A 22,455-nucleotide genomic window follows, 5' to 3' on the forward strand; every position below is an offset into this window, starting at 1 on the left:
AACTCACATTCGAACATTTGACACTGAATAATGCACATGATCAGCACCTGTGATTATTGTTGTAGTAGTTTATGTTGTTTTTCCGGATGTAGATATAGAAACCATTTCCAAAAGATACATTTTGCTTGTCACTATCGCAGATAGTTAGGACGAAAACATCTTCTAACATGGTAAATATACCTTTTATTGCATATCGCAGTGTCTTGTGTAATTAGTACACAGTATAAGAACCGTTCAAATATTCACAGAACAATACAATAAGCAGCTGAAGTCACAACACCTCAGAGTTCTTTTCTAAAGGCCAGCAGTGCTGCAGCTAAATGTTTATATATATATATATATATATATATATATATATATATATATATATATATACACACACACACACACACACACACACACACACACACACACACACACATGCACACATATATATATATATATATATATATATATATATATATATATATATATATATATATATATATATATATATATATATATATATATATATATATATATATACTGTTGGGGAAACCAGAGCACCCGCAGGAAACCCACGCCAACATGGGGAGAACATGCAAACTCCACACAGAAATGCCAACTCACCCAGCCAGGACTTGAACTAGCGATCTTCTTGCTATGAGGAGGCAGTGCTGACCACTATTTTTATATATTTTCCATATTGATTTTCATTTGTAACATAGCTAAGTTATGAAGACAACTTATAGAAAAACCTTATAGAAAAGTACATTTGGTCTGTGTAATGTAGTCAATAGGCAAGATGACCAGATCTTAGTGGTGCACAAAACCAATATAAACACCGTTATAAAATAAGAAAATCTATAAAAACTCAGTAAACAGTTTTAAACATTGCAAGATGGTGATCTAGGACTTGACTAAAGAATGTGTGTCATTGTAAGGAGTGTAATATCCACATGTGTAAAAATTCAACATGGCTTCTGTTCTAGTCTGGTGCCGGTGTATGTGAGCACTGTGCATGGTCATAGATGCCACCAAAATTGACAAATATTATGGGTTGTTATTTAGTGAGTTTAAACTACAATATAGTAATCAACATCACACGAGCCATTGATCCCCTGAATATCAGGAAAATTTCAAGTAGGATGTTTATCTTATGCAAATGTTCAATAAACGATAAGTTAATTATAGTTATCACTACTTATTTAGACACAGCTTTATGCGTTTTGACCAATTTCACCACAGACCAATTTAAAGCAAAACAGATGTCTTTTAGCAACGTCTTTGGTGAGCCAATGACCCATCCACAGGGGCAAAATCCCTTTGGTATGCCAAAAAATGAGAGCATGCCCTTGTGGTCTTTAGGAAAGTAAACACTGTGTGTCCCATGCATCATTTAGCTTTTTATATGGTGCTTAAACATGGACACCCTCCACTCCAGGATGCAATTTGGGATAGGTCCAAAAAGAATATTTGCTTTATTCATTAATGAATCAACTTGTTTTAAGAATTGGGTAGATGTATGGATGGATGGAGGTTATATAAATCAAAAACACCTAGTTTGTGACAGTTTCAAGGTGGTGACTAAAATATAAAACTGTTCTATGATTCGCCCCTTACATGCAGTTTTATTTTTACTACCTTGATAATTGTGTCACAACCTTGTGGTTTTAGATATACTGTGTGAAAGACCCACACCACACTGATAAAAGGTCCAGAATTTGTCCCATACATAAGCTCATTTGTCTTATTTTGACATATGCAATCATAAATTGTGAAATTAACCCATTTAATAAGGCTTCAAATGAATGCAGACTCTTATAGTCCAATGTCCAGCTGTGCAAGAAAACATGATGTAAGTGAAGTCATCTTTCACTACAAATAACTTTTATTCTGAATCTAGGAAAATATCTTTTAAAAAGGTTAGTAGCACCAAAAGCTGCTTATAAAGTTAATTCTAATACTAATTAGGCTATTTTTGTTATTCTTGAACTTTCAAAATGTAATTCTTTTTTTTTACCAAAAGAGATTAGAAAAATTGTTAAGTTCTACAGTATTAATATTAATATGGTTTATTATTCAGACAGTCAAATTCTAACTAAGGAGAGTTGAATGTACTGCACAGTTTGTTATTTGCCCAATAAATGACAATAGGCTCCTTTTTCTAATGATATATGATGTAATAAATTGTTAGTAATAAATTGTTGAAAGAATATTTGAAGAGTTCAGATCCAAAAACCTCTAAATGTCATCTAAAATGTTCTCCTAAAATGAGGATTTTTCTCAGGCTCCTATGTTTTTGTTTAAGTATTCACTTTAAAGATAATGAACAGTTCATCACTATAAAAGTAACATTTTTCAGTCTAGACACAAGAGTAGGAGAAACATGCAAATTTTAGTTATTTAGAATAAAAAAGCTAAAATGCAATATTTAAACTTCATAGTTAAATAGAAAATAAGGCGAATAACTGCAAAAAGGTCAACTTTTTGAGAAAAAAGAACCGAACCTTTCACCATGCTAGTTATGGGCTTTCATCCACTGTCTGCAGCTTATCCATGCAGGCCAGAATGCGGGGGCAGCACTCTTAGCAGTGTTCATATAATTGCATAAATTCATATTCTATAATCAGAAAAACTTTGGACAGTATATATATATATATATAAAAAAAAAATATTTAGGACTTGTATTTCGGATGGCACCATTAATGCTAAAATGTACATGAAAGTTTTGCTGTTGAACTTCATGACTTGGTGTCTTCACTCCCTAAATGTATTTTAAGTGTTGTGAAAAGAGATTGAAACATTATAAAGTGGTAAATGTCTTACTTAAATGTGTTGCAAGAACCAAAACTGGAGTATGTTCATAAAAAAATCACGAGGCATACCTTAAATAATGTTTGTTGTGTTGTCTGCAATAAAATACAAGCCAAAGTAACATCCCATCAACATCCCATCTTTTAAAAAAAATGTTTTCTATATTGTACCAACTTTTTCTGATTTGAGCTTATATACAGCGTGTCTGTGTTTGTGGTTGTAAAATATATTTTTTATTTATTTACTGAAACATCAAATTAAACAATAATGCAGTAGGCCTATTGCCTCTGGTCGCATAGCCTACTTTACAATATTGAGTGAAATTAAAATTCATACAACATCCCTGACATTGTTATTTAATTAAATAATAATACTTTAAAGTAATATTAAAACGTGTTATACTCATGGATACAAGCTGCAGTTTAGCACAGTTATAGCATATATATATATATATATATATATATATATATATATATATATATATATATATATATATATATATATATATATATATATAGTCGTAAAGTCATGACTATCCGACCCGGGGCAAGTGTTCAACAGGTAGAGAGACTGAAGAGGTGTGGATCTTCTTCAGGAGGGTGAGGCGCTGGATATGAGAGCCTGTCCTGCGCTCGTGCTCGTTTTAAAGCCGTTGGCGGCGGTGCGCTGCGTGCTGTCAGTCCGCAGAAGAGCAACAACACGCTGCTGAATTAGCCAAGTGCTCGCATATATAAATGTTATATTCTTATTTAATATTGTAGTATTTTTTCTCCCTCTCATGTAAATCGTATGGAGAAGAGGTTTGTTTTTGTATGCGCCCCTCGCAGGCTGGAGGCGAGTGTCCGTAAAGGAGGAGGAGCTACCGGACATCCGATAAGGAACTACGAGCTTCATTGAACGGGGTGAGAGACATAGTGCATATTAATATGTATTGTTTTACAGTAAGTGATGATTTGCAATGAGCGAGATGAGGCAGGATGCAGCTATCTGTCTGTCCCCTTTCTGGAGACCGAGATCAGCGGCTGATGCGATCTGAGATCTCCTGACATTGTTGCTGAGCTGTGAGCAGGAAACACCGCTGCAAAACACAGGCCTGCCAATGAATCAATGAATGAATGAAACAAGCGCGGCGCGATGCTTTATTGTTTTGCATTGCAGCCCTTGCAGTATTTTAAGCCCAACTGCGCTCTTTTGTTTGTTGCTGTTTGTAACGGACGCTCTCAACTTGCGCGTATAGTTCGCGAAGTGTTATGGAGCAGACATGCATAGATATCGTTTGGCTCTATTAGCTTTACTGTTTACGATTTGACGGCTATGTTAGATCGCTGTATCGCAGCGATTTTTTTGCTCACGAGCGAAAGATAGGCTATTGATTTTAATTTCTTTCTGATTGAGTCCTTCATATTGTAAATCTTAGCAGAAACAGCTGATGTGCGTATGTTTTCTTTATGTAGACTACAGTATTTTCATAGATGCATTAAATATTAGATATTTACTACACGGTACTAATAACGTGCCTGTTTTTAAGGCTTGTTTATTGTTTGGTTTTGTATTACCGCCCATGTGTGATTTAGCTTTTCAAACAGTGATCACATATTTAAATAGCTCATCTATCTATCTATCTATCTATCTATCTATCTATCTATCTATCTATCTATCTATCTATCTATCTATCTATCTATCTATCTATCTATCTATCTATCTATCTATCTATCTATCTATGTTTTTACAGTATTAAGCATGGATTTTATCACTACCACTCATTATAATCGTCTCCAGCAGGAATCCTGTATTCCAGTATGACTGCCGTCAGGCAGAGGAAGGGCAGTAAAGGGAAGGAGCCGGGGCCCGGCATTCAGAACCTGAAGCCAGAGTGTGTTGCTGAACCCAGAGAAAGGTTTCCAACAGGTCAGTTCTGTTCTTTGCAATGATCGGATATAAAAATTCCTCACCATTTATTCACCCTCGTTTGTCCCAGATGCTTTCTTTAAATCAGAGATGCCCAAACTAGGGCCCACGGGCCAAAGTTGGCCTTATTTATTCTTTTGATTTGGCCCGCCAGAGGGAAAATGATTGAGATGGGTTGGGGAATGTCTTTAAAAGAGATTTTCATATTTAACCTTTTATTTGTTTGTTTTATTATTGAGCTACAAAAAAAGAAAACTGAAATTAAATGTTGTAAATAAATCAGATTTTTATGGAGTGAGGACAAAGCAGAAGACAACAGCATGCTAATCTAGTCAATGTTCAGCAAGAAGGTCGCTGGTTGTCATTTCCTTGTGTAGTTTGCATGTGTGTGTGTGTGTGTGCGTGAATTAGTTTGTATGAATGTTTCCCAGTACTGGGTTGCAGCTGGAAGGGCATCTGCTGTGTAAAACATATGCTAGATAAGTTGGCGATTCATTCCGCTGTGGCGATCCCTGATGAATAAATAGACTAAGCCTAAGGAAAATGATGTAAATGCACACACAAGTATAAAATACAAAAAAAGTATGAATAAAACCTTTATTTGGTCTCACTTTATATTAAGTGCCCTAAACTATATAAACTTACATTTAAATTGATTACATTTATAAATACACCGTTGACTCATACTTTACACTTAAATACACCCTTAAACCTAACCATACCACCAAACCTGTCCCTGATCATACCTGAATCCCACCTCAATTGTACAATATGTGTTGTACAATGCCATATGAACACAAAAAGTGAATTTTATTTATTTTTAATGCAAGAACCTTTTTGTTAAGGCCACTTAATATGAAGTGGGACCCTTTATTTTGTACGTGATTAGATAGATAGATGTTACACAATTAATCAGCACTAAACCTGCATCTGAATCTCTGTAATACTGTAGTGCCGTGTACAGTATTATGTATTTCAACTTTAAATGTGAAAGAATTGGGTCACGGTGGCGCAGTCGGTAGCGCAATCGCCTCACAGGAAGAAGGTCCCTGGTTCAAGCCCTGGCTGGGTCAATTGGCATTTCTGTGTGGAGTTTGGCTGGGTGCTCCGGTTTCCCCCACAGTCAAAAGGCATGTGGTATAGGCGAATTGGGTGAGCTAAATTGGCCGTAGTGTATGTGTATGAATGCAAGAGTGGATGGGTGTTTCTCAGAGTTGGGTTGCGGCTGGAAGGGATTTGCTGCGTAAAACATATACTGGATAAGTTGGCGGTTCATTCCGCTGTGGCAACCCCTGATTAATTAAGATACTAAGCTGAAAAGATAATGAATGAATGAATTAATGTGAATACAATTTAATATTATATAGACACATGCACACAACACCGAAACACTTGCAGAAGTGATTTTTTCTCCCACAAAAATAAATAAATAAATAAAAAAAGGATTAGTTAAGACGTGAAAGAAATTATTTTAGCATTCAAAAGCATTTCAAGGACAAATTCAACAACTGTCTGTACTGTTGGTGTAACAACTGTAGTATAGATAATTAATTGCTTATGACTAATTTACTTGAAAATAACTTAAAGTAACAGTACCATCTTGGGGTGTGCATTATTTTGTAGGGCTGGGCTATTAATCGTATTAAGCATATTTAGTCCTCATTTTGGCATTGAAACAGGCTCTGTAATGAGCTGTAAATCTCCTGCAGCTGCTTTCAGATAGAGCAAAGTTTACTACACAGAGCTTACTGACTTTGCTGTGTGTTTATTAGTCATAAAACATCAATAAAAGCCTTAAAGGGTCACGAAACACCAAAACCCATTTTTTGAGCTTTTGACAGTCGTATATGTGTCCCACACTGCTAAAAACACTATTAGGACACCTATATTTCACTAAAAAGTGTAAATTGGTTGTTTTTGCATTATTTCAAGCAAATTCGTACTTCCTGTTTGAAACGAATTTTTGAAGCTGCGTCACGGTCATGACATAATAGCGTATATTCCAGCATGCAGACTGGACGTCTGTGCCAGAGTGTGTCTTATTACGTCTTACAGTGTGATGCATTAATGCATGAGTAAGGCTTGCTTCAAACCAATCAGCGCGCTCTATTGTGCAACTTCATTAATATTCATTTGTGTCACCGTGTTTACACCACAAAGACGCCACGTTGTGTAGGCAAAACAAGCGTGAAGTGTTGCTTTTATAGTTTGCTGCCGTTAAGTTTCGTTTTCATTTTCTCTCTGTGAGAGCTTATCTGGATCACGTGTGGATTAACAGTGTACGCGACGCTCGACAACAATAACTTACGTGTCTAAGGAGGATTATTGTTTACCTGAAAGCTGTTCTCATCTGCAAACGCTGAAATCTGGATTTGCTTGTAGTATTCTCTCCATAAAGACGCGGCTCTAGTTGCTGGTGATTGTCCTGTCTCTACAGATTTGGTAAGTGAGCGACCAGTGCTCTTTGTTTAATCAGTTTGCTCGTATCGAATTAAGTTACTATTGCACTGAGTGCAGAAATGTTAGCACCGCATTTAGTGACCGGAATAACACACGCGGCTTTCTGACGCTACCTGCCGTGTGCATCTAAGTTTCCGGGAAATGCGGAGTTTTTTTTTTCTCTCATTCGCCGTGCGGTATCAAACATTGCATGAAAAATACACGCTTAGAGCAGATCCTCGAATCAAATACCTCGTTTGTCGCGAGGGGCATGAATGAATTCCCTGAATGAAAGAGCCAAACTGCAGTTAAAGTCCAACATTTATTAATTCAGCAAATAATTCGACTACAGATGTCCATGTAGGTTAAACACCATCGCTTTCTCCTGTCTGTGTGGGTGTGTATTTTGACTCTGAAACTCGCGCGTGCACAAATAGACATTCCCACACCATCCCACTTTAGTTCCTCCGACACTCCCCCCTAAACAGAGCTGGAGACGCCCACTTTTCTGACTTTTTCGAAAGTAGAGGTGTGAAAACACCCTGCTGAAACGAGGGGGTTTCATGGCCCTTTAAATTTTTCTGCACTGTTTGATATTCCTTGTCTCTATTTAAGTGGTGTATTTGCAGTTTATACATGAGAGTGCCCCCTGCCCTTCAGAGTAGATTTACTACTGATACCTCAGAGCTGTGTTTCCCTGACATGATGCATGAGAATCGCAGCTTTTACTAAATTGCGACCTCTGTTTTATTTAAAATAATTGTGCCTAGGACCTAAATACATTACAGATATGCTGACTGAATTCAAACCCAATAGATCACTCAGATCTTTAGGATCATATAAACTAGTGGTTCCAAGAGTTCAGTCAAAGCAGGGTGAATCAGCTTTCAGCCACTACGCCCCTCGCTGGTGGAATCAGCTTCCAGAAATGATCAGATGTGCTCCAATATTAGGCATGTTCAAATCCAGACTGAAAACACATCTGTTTAGCTGTGCCTTTACTGAATGAGCATTGTGCTGCGTCCGACAGACCGCACTATTATGTTTTTCTCTTCTTCTTCATTCTTCATTCTTTAATATTTACATTTTACCTGGTTTTGTGTTTTTATTACTCATTTTTATTATTTGTTTTCATTTTTATTTTACTTGTTTCTTTTATTCTTGTTTATGTAAAGCACTTTGAATTGCCACTGTGTATGAAATGTGCTATATAAATAAACTTGCCTTGCCTTGCTGTAGTGACCCCAGATAAATAAAGTGACTAAGCCGAGGAAAAATGAATTAATTCTTTACATATGCCATAGTTTTAGGTTAACTGTCATTTGATCATTCTTGTTTCACGTTTGATGTATATATCAGCATGTTAAAGCACACTACGTAACTTTCACCACTAGAGGGCACATATTCACAACAATCAAAGGCATGGATTGACGCCACCGTGACTGGGTATGGAATCATGGGAGTCGTCATCTTCATTTCGTCCTGTGGGATTCCTGCAGAATTCATGTTCATAGATGAGCTTGAAGGTGCAGTAGGTGATTGTCTTCAGAAGCAATTTTTGTTGTGCTGGTTGAAAGTTGCTTCGCATTCCAATAGTAATGATTAAAATAAATGATTTAAATGTATTTTTTATATGTATTTTTATGTTTTGGGTAAGGCATAAAACTAAAAAATGTTCATCCAATTAAATAGAGTTGGACCGACATCTCTCATAATTTCGATTAGTAGGCCAAACTGTCAGCAAATGCAGATTTGAACAACTGCGCAGCCTTTTGTACGCAGCTCCGCAGACCGCGGTTTTGCTGCGCGTTTACAAGAGAGAAAGAAAGAGAGAGAGAGAGAGAGAAAGATCGATAAAAACCTGCTGAATCAAAACTATTTAAAAACCTAAATCAATATTGGAGTTACCTTTGCACGCCAGAGAAAAGATGACACAATGGCTGAAGGATTTCTCTTAGACAGGAAATGTTCTGTTTTAAAACTCTTTAGCTTCACGCATAGCTGATGTAATGTTAGATGTTGTTGTTACAAATGGGTTATATCTTCACAGAAGTATTCAGCCACTATAATCTTCTGATATTCACTCTGAACATGAGAGAGGGTTCTTTTGCTGTGCTCCTGTTTAAGGAGGCATGGCTCTAGACGGCAGGGGAGAGACTGTGATTCAGAGATTTATATTAGCTGTTAGCATTGTTGAAGACCACCTACTGCACCTTTAAAGCCCAATTCCAATTCTACCCCTTAGTCCTTCCCCTTACCCCAACCGTCTTTTGCGCGTTCACATTAAGGGGTAGGGGTGTCCCAATTCTCTTTACCTTAAAGGTGTAGGGTTAAGAGAAAGGGATAGAAACACCAACCCCTCCCAAAACACACATAAACACACAACATTCTGACACTCGATGACACTTGAATACCCTGTCAGAAAAGTCTAGTGGCAGGGAATGACCTTTTTACAGTGTCTGCTATAATGTTATTTGTTGTTGTTTTCGTGGGTTTTACGTTAAAGAATATGGCCAGGGTGTAAATGCACAGTATAGTTACGATCTTTTTGCCGCATTATATCATTATAATAACATGATATCAAGACCTTCAGTGATTTTCTGAAGATAACAAGAAATAACACAACTGGAATAGCTACAGCAGTCGGGATTGTCTGATCTCATATGAAGCAAGAGATTGCGATGACATGTGAGGACGTGTGCAGGTGCTGGTAGTGCTGTCCCATTTGTTAAGGGTAAACTTTGAAACCCTTTCCCTTCACACTCTGTTTCAAGGGCAAAGGGGAAGGGGTCGGGGTACAAAAATAGAATTGGGATTGGGCCTAAGTATTAAAAACGTATTATCATCACAGTAGTATGAAGCAGAGAAAGGCTCAAAGCTGTCACAGTGAAATGAGAACGCTGCAGCAATTTCTGATGCTGTGGCTCGAAAACAGTGAAGCTTTAATTATTCCACAGTCCACTGCTTCATGCTCATCCGGTTATGATCACATTGGGAAAAGGCAGCACTGTTTTACCATACTAAATACATTTTATTGTTCTGTTTTAAAGCTGTTATGTGTAGTTTAGACTAACACACATCAAATTAAAGTGTCTTTGGTGTTTTCCTGTGTTTTATTGAACAAAACTGGAAATCGTGGGAGTATGATATTATTAGCATAGTGATACAGGGCACCGACTGCATCACTAGTTAAAATTGTTTTTCAGGATTTTTACATTTTTCAAAACATTTGGGATAGAGTAAGTTCATAAGTCAGCAAAATATACAACAGTGTTCTAGTGTTTTTTTTAAGGATATTTTAATAATAATAATATTTAATAATTTATTCTTTTCGGCTTAGTCCCTTTATTAATCAGTGTCCACCACAACAGAATGGACTGCCAATTTATCCAGCAGGTTTTATGCAACGGATGCCCTTCCAGTCACAACCCAACACTGGGAAACACCCATCACTCTTGCATTCACACACATACACAATGGCCAATTTAGCTTATTCAATTCACTATAGTGCATGTGTTTGGACTGTGGGGGAAACCGGAGCACCCGGAGATGCCAACACAGAAATGCCAACTGACCCAGCTGGGGCTCGAACCAGTGACTTTCTTGCTGTGAGGGGATCGTGTTACCCACTGCGTCCCCATGATGCCCCTTATAATAATTATAATGTAATTTTACAAATGTTGCCTTTAAGCTCACGCTAGAAGTTTAAGGAAAACCACAAGACTGACACTTCTTGCAAAAGCTTTAAAAATGTGCTTGAAACTTCAGCTTTGGGTTTCTATCAACTGGTATTATAGGGACTTCCAGAAATACATTATATTAAAAAAGTTACTTTAACACAAATAAGTCATTCTTATACATTTGGACAGCTTGAATGTGTAAATGAGAGAATGTTCAATTATGTTGGATAGAGTATCCTTTTAAGATAACGCTAGAACATAACTTATGAATATTAATATGGCCTTTGGAGTAGGGCTGCACAATATATCAGCATCGATATCACAATGTGTGCATCCGCAGTAGTCACAATGCAGGATCTGCAATGTTGAGATTATAGTTGATCAGTGCAGAGTTTCATTATAATGTGGTAAAAATTTTATTATCTGCATGTGATTTTAAAGAGATAGTTCACCCAAAAAATCAACTTTACTCCCTTTTTTATTTCACCCTTCACTTGTTTCAAATATTTTTGAGTTTCTTTTTTATGTTAAACACAAAAAAAGATAATACCTTATAAACGTTTGAAACGAGGGAAGGTTGAGTAAATAGTATGTTTTCATTTTGGGTGAACTATCCCTTTAAGGCCTGTGACTGTGTAAACATTTTAACATTTCTGAGTTTAAAACATATTCATTCATTTTCTTGTTGGCTTAGTCCCTTTATTAATCCGGGGTCGCCACAGCGGAATGAACCACCAACTTATCCAGCAAGTTTTTACGCAGCGGATGCCCTTCCAACCGCAACCCATCTCTGGGATGGGAAACATCCCAAACACATTCACAAACACACTTATACACTACGGACAATTTAGCCTACCCAATTCATCTGTACCCCATGTCTTTGGACTGTGGGGGAAACCGGTGCACCCGGAGGAAACCCATGCGAAGGGAGGGAGAACATTCAAACTCCTCACAGAAACGCCAACTGAACCGAGGTTTGAACCAGCGACCCAGCGACCTTCTTGCTGTGAGGCGACAGCACTACCTACTGCGCCACTGCTTCGCTGTTTAAAACATAAACCCACCCAAAATGATAAGGCTTGTAACATTAACAAAGATTACATTATATACATTAAAGACTATGCAGTGTTGACTATTCAAATATCTGAACCTGAAAACTTCACAGAAAACTATATATTCACATTTATTTTGACATTATTGTTTTTATCTATGCTTGAAAAGTAAAGTTGTTATACTCACCTTATTCTCCGCATATGAGTGGGCACAGCAATTTGAATTATTTTAGCTAGAGACTTCTGGTCTCATTTACTTCCATTCATTTGTAGTTGTTAAAAACTGCTTGTTTTTCTGCTTGATGTTGCAAACCTCATATTTTCTTCTTATATTATTCTGCTTTGTCTGTATAGTCATGCAAACACTTGCTTGTAGAGCAAGTAGTTTTACCGTTTTCTGCCGTATATTATTCTTACTCATTTCTCCCATAAGAAACTCAATCAGAAGCTATAAAACAATCGCAAAAACGAGCACACTTCCTCATTGAAGAATAAGGTCAATAATATTCGAGATTCACTCCCATACAAAATCACCCTAATGCATCTAAAATAAAGAATTCTTTTCAAATAAAGCTGTATTGACATTGCTATCTACACTCACTGGCCACTTCATTAGGTACACCTTACTAGTACCAGGTTTGGATACTCTTTTGCCTTCAAAACTGCCTTAATCCTTCATGACAGATTTAACATGTTACTGGAAATATTTAAGAGATTTTGGTCCATTTTGACATGATAGCATCACACAATTGCTCAAGATTTGTTAGCTGCACATCCATGATGTGAATCTCCCGTTCCACCACATCCCAAAGCTGCTCTATTGGATTGAGATCTGGTGACTGTGGGGGCTATTTGAGTACAGTGAACTCATTGTTATGTTCAAGAAACCAATCTGAGACAGGAGTGGCACCTGGTGTGATCTGCTGCTGTAGCCCATCCGCCTCAAGGTTGGACATGTTGTGCGTTCAGAGATGCTCTTCTGCATACCTCGGTTGTAACGAGTGGTTATTTGAGTTACCGTTGCCTTTTTCTTAGCTCGAACCAGTCTGGCCATTCTCCTCTGATCTCTGGCATCAACAAGGCATTTACGCCCACAGAACTACCGCTCACTAGATATTTTCTCTTTTTCAGACCACTCTCTGTAAACCCTAGAGATGATTGTGCGTGAAAATCCCAGTAGATCAGCAGTTTCTGAAATACTCAGACCAGCCCATCTGGCACCAACAACCATGCCACATTCAGAGTCATTTAAAAGCTTTCTTCATTCTGATACTCAGTTTGAACTGCAGCAGATCGTCTTGACCATGTCTACATGCATTGAGTTACTGCTATGTGATTGGCTGATTAGAAATTTGCATTAACGAGCAGTTTGTGTACCTTATAAAGTAGCCTGTGAGTGTGTATTGCATAAATACAAAATATCGCAATGTCAGATTTTTCCAATATGGTGCAGCCCTAATTTGGAGATTAATGCAATTAAGTCATATGCAATAATACTGTACATTTATTCAGTGTAATTAAACAACACATTATAAAATAATAATCAGAAATAGTAATCATAATATGATGTCATTGTTTGCTATGTTATCTGTTGAATATTGTTGTCTGAGTAATATTGTCATTCTCTCCAGGTGGTTTCTCATGGTGGACAATATTGTGTCTAATCTCTGGATCAATAGTGGGAGTTAGTCTGGGCTTGCTGTGCTGCATCTACGTGGCCACACTACATGAAAATGACCTGTGGTTTTCCAATATCAAGGTAAAAATCCACAGCTTTTATGTCCAGTGTCGTGAAACAGTCAATATGTGAGAAAACCTACCATTTACGATTCATTTTCTTTTCAATCTTTTTGGTGCTCATTGGCTATGTGCCTAAAATAAACTGCAGCTCCAGAGATCTGAATTCATAGTGTGTGGTTGCATTTAGTCATTGATGTGTTCTCCTTTGCCACATTATTCATGCACTTCCTGTTGAAATAGAATTGTTTTCCATATGTGCTGAAAGACTATTTTTCTTTCCCCATTTTTTTTGCCTAACAGTTTGGGCTGCAGATCATGTTATGACTTCCAGACCTTAAACAGATGAAAGCAGGATGCCAGAAAAGTTATGTCATGTTCAGTTGGATAAATCAGCATGCCCCCGTATCCCAGGTTGCTCATTAAAATAAAGCAGATCAGGAGGAGTTTAACCGTTCCCCAATCAATGCAGGATTTATTTGCCACTGGTTTCGCAATAGATCACCGTTTTTGTTTTCTAGTTATTTATGGAGCAGCTTTGTGACTTTTGTTGGCTCTATTGTTGGAACAAAGGCCTAGATTTCATTTACTGATGCTGGAACAGCAGTCAAACCTGTGCTTCTTAAATGTCAGCACTGAACATTCTGTGCTCATATCATTTTGTCTCTTGAACATATTGCGTCTCATAAATACTTTGATTAACTTCATAGAAACACATAATAACACACTTCTTTTCTGAATGCTGTCAGGATGTTTTAAGATAGTGTTTATTATTTTAAGAAATCGTAATTGTATGAAAAGCATATTTATGGTATGGTTGTCCATCTTCTTCTTCTTCTAATTTCTATATGCATCTGCTCCTAGACCGTTTCTACTACAACCACCAAACTAACACCAAACGTTCAAACTGCTCTATCTCGTGCTGCTATATCTTTTCCAACAGATCCGACTTACGGTTTTCTGAAAACTGTCCCTGAAAAATCGGAAAAGACCAATTGAGTTAACATTGGACCACACTTAGTGACCTCATAACTTTGTGCCAGACTGTCATACAGACTTAAAGTTGGGCTCATTTAACTCAGACTACCAATCTGCCAATTAACAATGACCTTTCAACTTACTAGTCACACCCTAACAATCACTTATGGCTTACCTTAGCAACTGTCTTATAGACTTCCATTGTAAAAAAAACTGCCATTGACTTTACATTTGACATACTGATAACATACCAATTCCTACTAGCAATATACTAATGCATAGACACATACTGACATACTAGCAGCGTGCTAATTCATACTATTACCATAGTAGCAGCATGCTAATTCATTCTATAAATAGTAGCAAAATGCTACTTCATACTATAAACATAGTGACAACATGCTAATTCATAATATAAGTAGCAACCTGCTAATTTATACTAGAAACATTTTAGCGATATGCTAATTTATACTAGAACCATGCAAATTTATGCTAGAAATATGCTAGCAACATGCTAATTCATACTTGAACCCTGGACATTTATGTTAGCAACTGCCTAGCAACCAAATAGAACACCTTAGCAACTGCCTAGCATCACCTTAGCAACCGCTTAGAACACTTTGGCCACCGCCTAGCAACACCTTAGTAACCACCTAGAACACTGTAGCAATGCCTTAGCAACCACTCAGAGCACCATAGCAACCACCTAGCAACCACCACTCAAAACACCATAGCAACACCTTGACAACTACCTAGAACACTCGGGCAATGCCTTAGCAACTGCCAAACAACACCTTAACAACCCCCTATCAACCAATCAGAACACATTAATAACCATGTAGCAACACCTTAGCGACCATCTATCAACCAATCAGAACACCTTAACAACCGCCTAGTAATGCCTTAGCAACCACTCAGAACACCCTAGCAACCGCCCAGCAACACCTTAGCAACCACCTAGAACACCCTCGCGATGCCTTAGCAACCACTCAGAACACCATAGCAACCACCTAGCAACCACTTAAAACACCCTAGCAACATCTTGACAACTACCTGGAATGCTCTAGCAACGCCTTAGCAACCGGCTAACAACCACTCAGAACACCTTAGCAACTGCCTAACAACACATTAAACAGTCAAAACACCCTAGCAACCACTCAGAACACCCTATAAACCGCCTAGCAACACCTCAGCAACCACTCTGAACATCATAGCAACACCTCAGAGCACCCTAGCAAGAAGCACGCCAATCCATACTAGAAACCTGCAAACCTAAATGTACTGTCCTTATCTATCTTAGCCAACTGCTTTAAACTTGATAAAAAATACTTTAAGCTACATCAAACTTTTAAGACAAGGATTTCTCAAGCCACCATAAATTTGTCTACAACTTTATTTTTCTAGTTAATAATAATTATGCTGGAACACATTGCTAAATATGTAATGTTTTTAATTCTAGGTTAACGGCAACATAAACTGGACACCACAGACTCATATTTCTGCAGGACCTGCAACTCCACATACTTGGTTTAGACTTACTAACATAGTTTAGATCAGTTAGTAATAGCTAAATATACAGTTTAAGATAATACAGAGGTATTTGTGATTGGAAAAGTCCTTTTTGTTATGTCTGGTTTATATAGTACAGCCTGTGGTATGCAAAGCACAAAAGGTCATCTCGGGTTTAAAATTAAGTCAGAGTGCAACAGCAGTGGAAAAAGGAAGCACATGCAACGCTGACTGCTATTTTATGCCTTGCTTATGAGTCATCCTACTTTCATCTGCGCTCTTGCTTTTCTGAACGGGACTGGAGGCTTGTGAATGTTTTGCGCAAAGGGACTAGAAGACAACAGTTTTGGTCCCCATGTGTTTCTTTCATTCTCAAAGGTTGAAGAACTGAGTGGGATTTTAAGGCACAGTGAGCTGCATTTGGAAGAAAACAATCCATTTTTTTCAGGGGAAGAGTCCACTGCACTGTAAAAAAAATGTCTGTTAATTATTAGTTTTCATATTTTATTATTTACATTTTTGGGGGATTATTTACAGCAGGGAGGCAATGATTAATCGATTTCACTAATAACCACTATTTAATTCATCAAGGTTAATTAATCGTAAAGGCTTCTCAACACTGCGGCACAGAACAAAACTGCTGCAGCTAAACAAAGTTATGCCAACTGTGCACTAGTTTAAAGTTCTGAGGTTAACTCACGCACACATGGTTTAACAATGGCTAATGCTATTAACTAAGGACTGTTCACATATTGCATATTTTGTACGCGCAAGTTCGTTTCTAATGGAGGCTTGAGCTCACATTTTAGGAGTGACGTGAGCGTGCTGTGACACACTCCTGTGCACCTAGTTGAAAACAACTAAACTTTTCAGAATGCTGTGAGCGCACCGCGAGTCACATGACAAGAACTGACCGGTCAGCTTCATACTTTGTATGGAATGTACACATTTCTGCTCACATCCAAAAAGAAAAATAAATACAAAATGAAAATCCCAAACATTTTTTGTAATATGGTTGATCTAAAGCACCTTTCAGACTGAAGGTTCAGCAGCCTTTGACTACATTTGTTCTTTTTAAAAGGAAAATACTTCCATTTAAATAAGAAATACTTATAATAGATTAACATTAGACAAATACTATTTTTTATTTATTTATTCCTTTTTGTTATTTTTTTTTGTTTAAAATGATTACTTGTTTAAATGTCAAAAACTTTTTTTCACTTATTTTTAAGTCCAAAGAGAAATGGACTATTGTTTGTTTTTAATATTATAAAACTATTAGTGTTTTAATGAATTATTGCATGATAACCGTGAAACAGTAATTATTCCTCAGACTATAATTGTACAACCAAATACTATAATCGGTGCATTCCTAATTGATAGTGAATTGTATTAAGGGATGTTGATTTCTGCTCTGAAAATTCAACTGTGCATTTAATCAAAGTGACTATTACTTAAATGTAGTGGTTTTATACAATATATTGTGAAATAAATAATATATAGAGAATTAAGTCTGTAAAATAACAGGAAAGAAATACTGGTAGTTTATTATCAGGTTTTAGAATTAATATTTACAACACATAACCAGACAATATATCACATCAAACTATAAAATATGTAAATAAAAGTAGCTTTTTAAAACTTTTCAACAATTAAAGTTCTTGGTAGGAAGATCAAAGTCCCACAATGCGATTAAAAAGCATGAATAAATTATAATTATTAATAATATTAATATTAATATAATATTAGTATGATAATACTACTACTACTACTACTACTACTACTACTACTAATAATAATAATAAAATACAATAAAGATAATAATATTAATAAAAAAAATGTTAATAAAATATAATAATAATAATAATAATAATAATAATAATAATAATAATAATAATAATAATAATAATAATCCAATGGCGTAGTGGAAAGTGCATTGACATATGCACTCCGGTGCGCACAGCCACCCATATTCAATTCCTACCTAGAGGTCTTATGGTGATCCTTCCCCTCTCTCTGCTCCCCACACTTTTATGTCAATTCTCTCTACTGTCCAATCCAATAAAGGTAAAAACCCATAATAATACATCACCTTAGAATTATAAGGTTCTATCTGACAATTTTTTTAAAACTAAGTTATTGACATATTTTTATTAAATGAAAACTTATTTACATTATGGGATGTTTTTTTTATAAGTTTTTATAAGACTTGATTTAAAAAACAAATTTTACACACATACTGTTTGCTATGTGGAATGTAAAAAGCTCAATATCTCAAAATCATTCAGAACACAGATAGAACCTTAGGGTGATGAATAATATTAATAGTAAAAGATGGAAACTTGTTAGTTTATTGTTAATATTATATTATTTATTAAGATATTGTTTAGCAGCTATTCAAATGTGACTGCAGAGATCCTGAGTAAGTCTGCAGTGTTTTCATAATGGTTTCCATTGTTTCAGTGTAAACCAGGAGTACATTTCACAGGGGCTTTGTAAATGTTTTTAGCAGGAGTCTGTCTTCCAGAATCGTAACAATTTAGTAAATGATGATTTTGCCATGATATCTGATCAAAGGTGTTTGATGTCCAATTTGTTCCTCCTCTGGGACTCCGCTCTACAGCAGGAGACAGCTGCTTTTAGGACTCTCTTAAATTCGCTGCATGTGATGTCATGCCCATGTTTAGCACAGTACAGTGTTAATCTGTAATAGTTTTTACAAATGCTCTGTACTTTCTAAATCATGTTCCAAGCGTTTCCCCCCATCTTTTTTTAATATATATATTTTTTTCCCTTGGCTACCAAGAGGTCACCAGTTGTGCGGCCCACATGCCTTCCTTCCTGTCTCAGCCCCTTTCTCTGATCACATGTAAAATGTTCCTCCAGCAGATTGCTGTTTGGTGCCGACTGGAGCTTAGAATGATCTCACGAGGTCGTGTTTTATTGTTTTAATACGTGCACTATGAAGTTTTTGGGCACGTCGCTCTGGAAAGACAGATAAACAAAAGAGCTTACGGTCTCAAACGGGGAACGACAAAAAGAAAGACAGAGAAGACGGAGGATAATAATACTTAAAAATGAGGGCTTGTCGCAGCAGGAAGAGCAATTCAGATGATAACTCGGGGAGCGCCCTACATAGACCACCTTTGGTAAACTTTGGGACAAAAGACAATTCGAGGGTTTACAAATCTGGGCAGAGGGGCATAGAAGAGTGTCTTAAGCTTTCATGGATTCACATTCTGGGACCAAACTGTTGGCCGGCTGTTGTCATAGCAGCAGGATTACTGTTGGCAGGGGTTATCGGGCTGTTTCATGCATGGTGTGTTTATTCTATACACGAAAACTTGCTGTGGTTTTCACACTTAAAGGTAAGCAGAAGCAGGATTTGTCTTCGTTTTTGTTGCTGAATGCACTGGTAAATAAAGATGTAAAGGTTAGCTCTTTGTGTTAGGACAAGCGGTTTTGAGTCGGTCATCATACTTTTTTTTTAGACAGTGATTATTTCGCAGTACCTAACTGAGGACATCAGATGTAATAGCATCTAAGTGCCATCTAAAATGTTCCTTCTATGTGTTAACTCAGTAATTTCTCTTTTATAGCAGAGAGGTTTCTTTTATTGTCTCTAAAGTGAAACATAAACATAGGAGGCGGCAAAAACTGCACATTTTAGAAGATATTTTCATCTTAGATCTCATTTTCATATTTTCATTTAGTCCATTAACCTTATACGTCTCCCACCTTGATAGCAGTGTAAATGTTTTGTTATAGATTGTGAACTCAATAAGTACACTGCATTTATTTTTTGATGTAAGTACATTGTAGTTAAGGCCACTTAAAATAAAGTGAGACCTAAATTGTTGCTTGTAGAATATACCCAGCTGGCACACAACATCATAATACGGTATTATGACTATTTAGTTCATCACGTCAGGTGAACAAAATTCAATGTCTAGGCAGGGTCTAAGGGCAAGGTTATTTTGACGTCTAATAACGACGTCAAATTACGTTGATATTTGGTTGATTTTAGGTTGGACATTGATGTTGGCCTGATGTTTGGGTACAACTTCAATATGACATCATGTTGACGTTCTGTGCCCGCAGGGTACTGTATCAAAACATTGATCAGACCTGTAGCCAAGGGAGTTTGGGGAGTTCGAAAGACCCACCCTCACCGACAAAGGTCCAAATTTGTCCTATTATTTTTCCTATTTTGGCCGCTATGCCATCACAAATTTTGAAAATGACCCATCGGATCCTCTGTTGGCTCTCGTGACTTTTAATCAAACTATTTTAGACCGTCGTGTTGAATTTTTGCCGCTTTTTGTGACAAGATAGTCTACACACACGACTTCCTGACCTACCGAGTACATCTGAGTTACTGAGAAATGCAGAGGTTTTTTTCTCTTATACAATGTGCGGTATCAAATGTTCCACTGTCATTAAATGCAGTCACTGTCTTTCTCCCCTGAGTCTGTGTGTTTGTTTTGCCTCTGTGAAATCAGCGCGTGCCCAAATGGAAACTCCCATTTTTATTCAAATCCTTCCCTCTTTTCCCTACCCGACACTCCCACCTAAACAGAGCTAGACACACCCACTTTCCTGACTTTTTCTAAATTATAGGTGTGAAAACACCCTGCTAAAACAGGGGGGTTTCATGGCCCTTTAAAATGTCATTAAATTGCAGTATTTAAATCTCATAATTAAATAGAAAATGAGGTGCATAACTCCAAAAAGGTCTACATTTTGATAAAAAACAAACAAAAGAAACATGCCTTTCAGCAGGCTAGCTACAGGCCTTTTGATATTTGTGATTGTGTATTTTTATGGAATCAGTATTAAAAAAAACATGTCATTTGTAACATTTGAAGTGTAATGTAGTGCAATATTCATTTTAACTTTTGCACTGTATAAAGCTAGCGGTCACTATTGTTCCCATGGTTGTGTTTACTAACTTTATGACCACACTTAACAAAAAAAAAAAAATAATCATCCTTAATTAAAATATATTGATTCTTGACAATAGGGCTGCACAATTTTATATTGCTGATATTGCGATATTTTATCTTTCTGCGATATATATTGCGATATGAATACAGTTTCACAATATGGCTTGAATAGCATTATTTGATGGTTTTCTGGGGAGTCCAACAGTATTCTGGGGAACAGAAATTGAATAATCACCTTTGTTTTGTCTTGTTTCTAGTCCAAATATTCTTAGACCAAGTAAAAATATTGTTTAGTTTTCACCGTCAGAAGGAAAAAGTGAAAATTAAGAGATTTTTGTTATTGCTTGTTTTAAGAAAATTATTTGCTGTGGAGCAAGTGAAATAATCTTGTTTTTACTATTAAATGAATACATTTGGACTAGAAACAAGATTAAAAATCTAAGTAAGAAATGTTTTTGTATAAATCATAAAAAGTCCAAATAAATACAGTGATTAAATACAATTGTGTAGCTCCTGGTCGACTATAATATAGACTGGACATTGTATATCTTTGCAATGTAACTATTGTGGATGCGCACATTGCAATATCGATGCTGAAACGATATATTATGCAGCCCTACTAGACAACTAGATGATCATACTGTATATACAGTGACTCTTTGTCATATATTTTTTTAAACATGTTTACTAACTTTTTGTTTTGGAGCTTTGATACAGCCATCATCTTCTTATACTTTAAACAGATGCATTATCCATGCAACTCTGCTCGTATTTAGTTTATTTTCCATATTTAAAGAAAATACACAAAAACACCTGTCAGTAAATTTTATTTTATGAATGAAAGCTCTTGCTATAACTCTTGTGACATGGGATTTTAAAATGTGCTGTTTTTATTAGAACTAAACTATAAGTGAAACTCGTCTCTTAAAACTGCATTTTTGTTGTTGCATATCAACTTTTTGGTCTGGATTGAGTTTAGTTCTGAAAACTGCTTCCACTATAAAACCCAGCATATTTACAACACCTGTTTTCTTTTCTTTCTCAAGACTTTTATTGCGTATGAAATCTGTTTATTCTGTTCCAATATCTGCTCTGATTTCTCTCTCAGATGGGAAATGTATTTCATTTTAACACCATTTACCCATGTTGTGCTTCTTGTCATAGTTCATTTCTAACTGAATCTTATCCTCTCTTCCTGCATTGGTAGGAAGTGGAGCGTGAAATCTCTTTCCGGACAGAATGTGGCCTTTATTACTCCTACTACAAACAGATGCTGAAGGCCCCTACTATACAGCAAGGTACTGAGATTTACTCTCAAGACATATTGACTAGTTTTATGATCAATCCTGCGTCATGTCATCTTACTGATCACTGATGTTGAAGTCCTTGGCTTTTATTTTTAAGTTGAAA

At 36.5% G+C, this 22,455-nt stretch overlaps 1 protein-coding gene across 23 annotated transcripts in view; it reads left to right on the plus strand.

Moving 5' to 3' along the window:
• Nucleotides 1–3,651: 3,651 nt before the first annotated feature.
• Nucleotides 3,652–22,455, plus strand: part of dpy19l3 (dpy-19 like C-mannosyltransferase 3) — a 125,967-nt gene continuing 107,163 nt past the window's right edge. For 8 of the 23 annotated variants that reach the window (XR_012382636.1, XR_012382639.1, XR_012382642.1 and 5 more), the window contains exons 1-4: nt 3,652–3,698; nt 4,579–4,704; nt 13,507–13,634; nt 22,253–22,343. Coding sequence is in view for 15 of the 23 variants with exons in the window: in XM_001337368.9 (XP_001337404.2) it covers nt 4,596–4,704; nt 13,507–13,634; nt 22,253–22,343 (328 nt within the window). In the remaining 8 variants the exon portion in view is untranslated. Of the gene's footprint in view, nt 3,858–4,575; nt 4,705–13,506; nt 13,635–18,964; nt 19,468–22,252; nt 22,344–22,455 lie in introns of those variants that run through there. The other 15 variants (XR_012382637.1, XR_012382640.1, XM_021477948.3 and 12 more) reach the window with 3 other exon arrangements.

The sequence above is a fragment of the Danio rerio genome, chromosome 7 (genome assembly GCF_049306965.1).
Source record: "Danio rerio strain Tuebingen ecotype United States chromosome 7, GRCz12tu, whole genome shotgun sequence".
In the NCBI taxonomy this organism is placed as follows: Eukaryota; Metazoa; Chordata; class Actinopteri; order Cypriniformes; family Danionidae; genus Danio; species Danio rerio.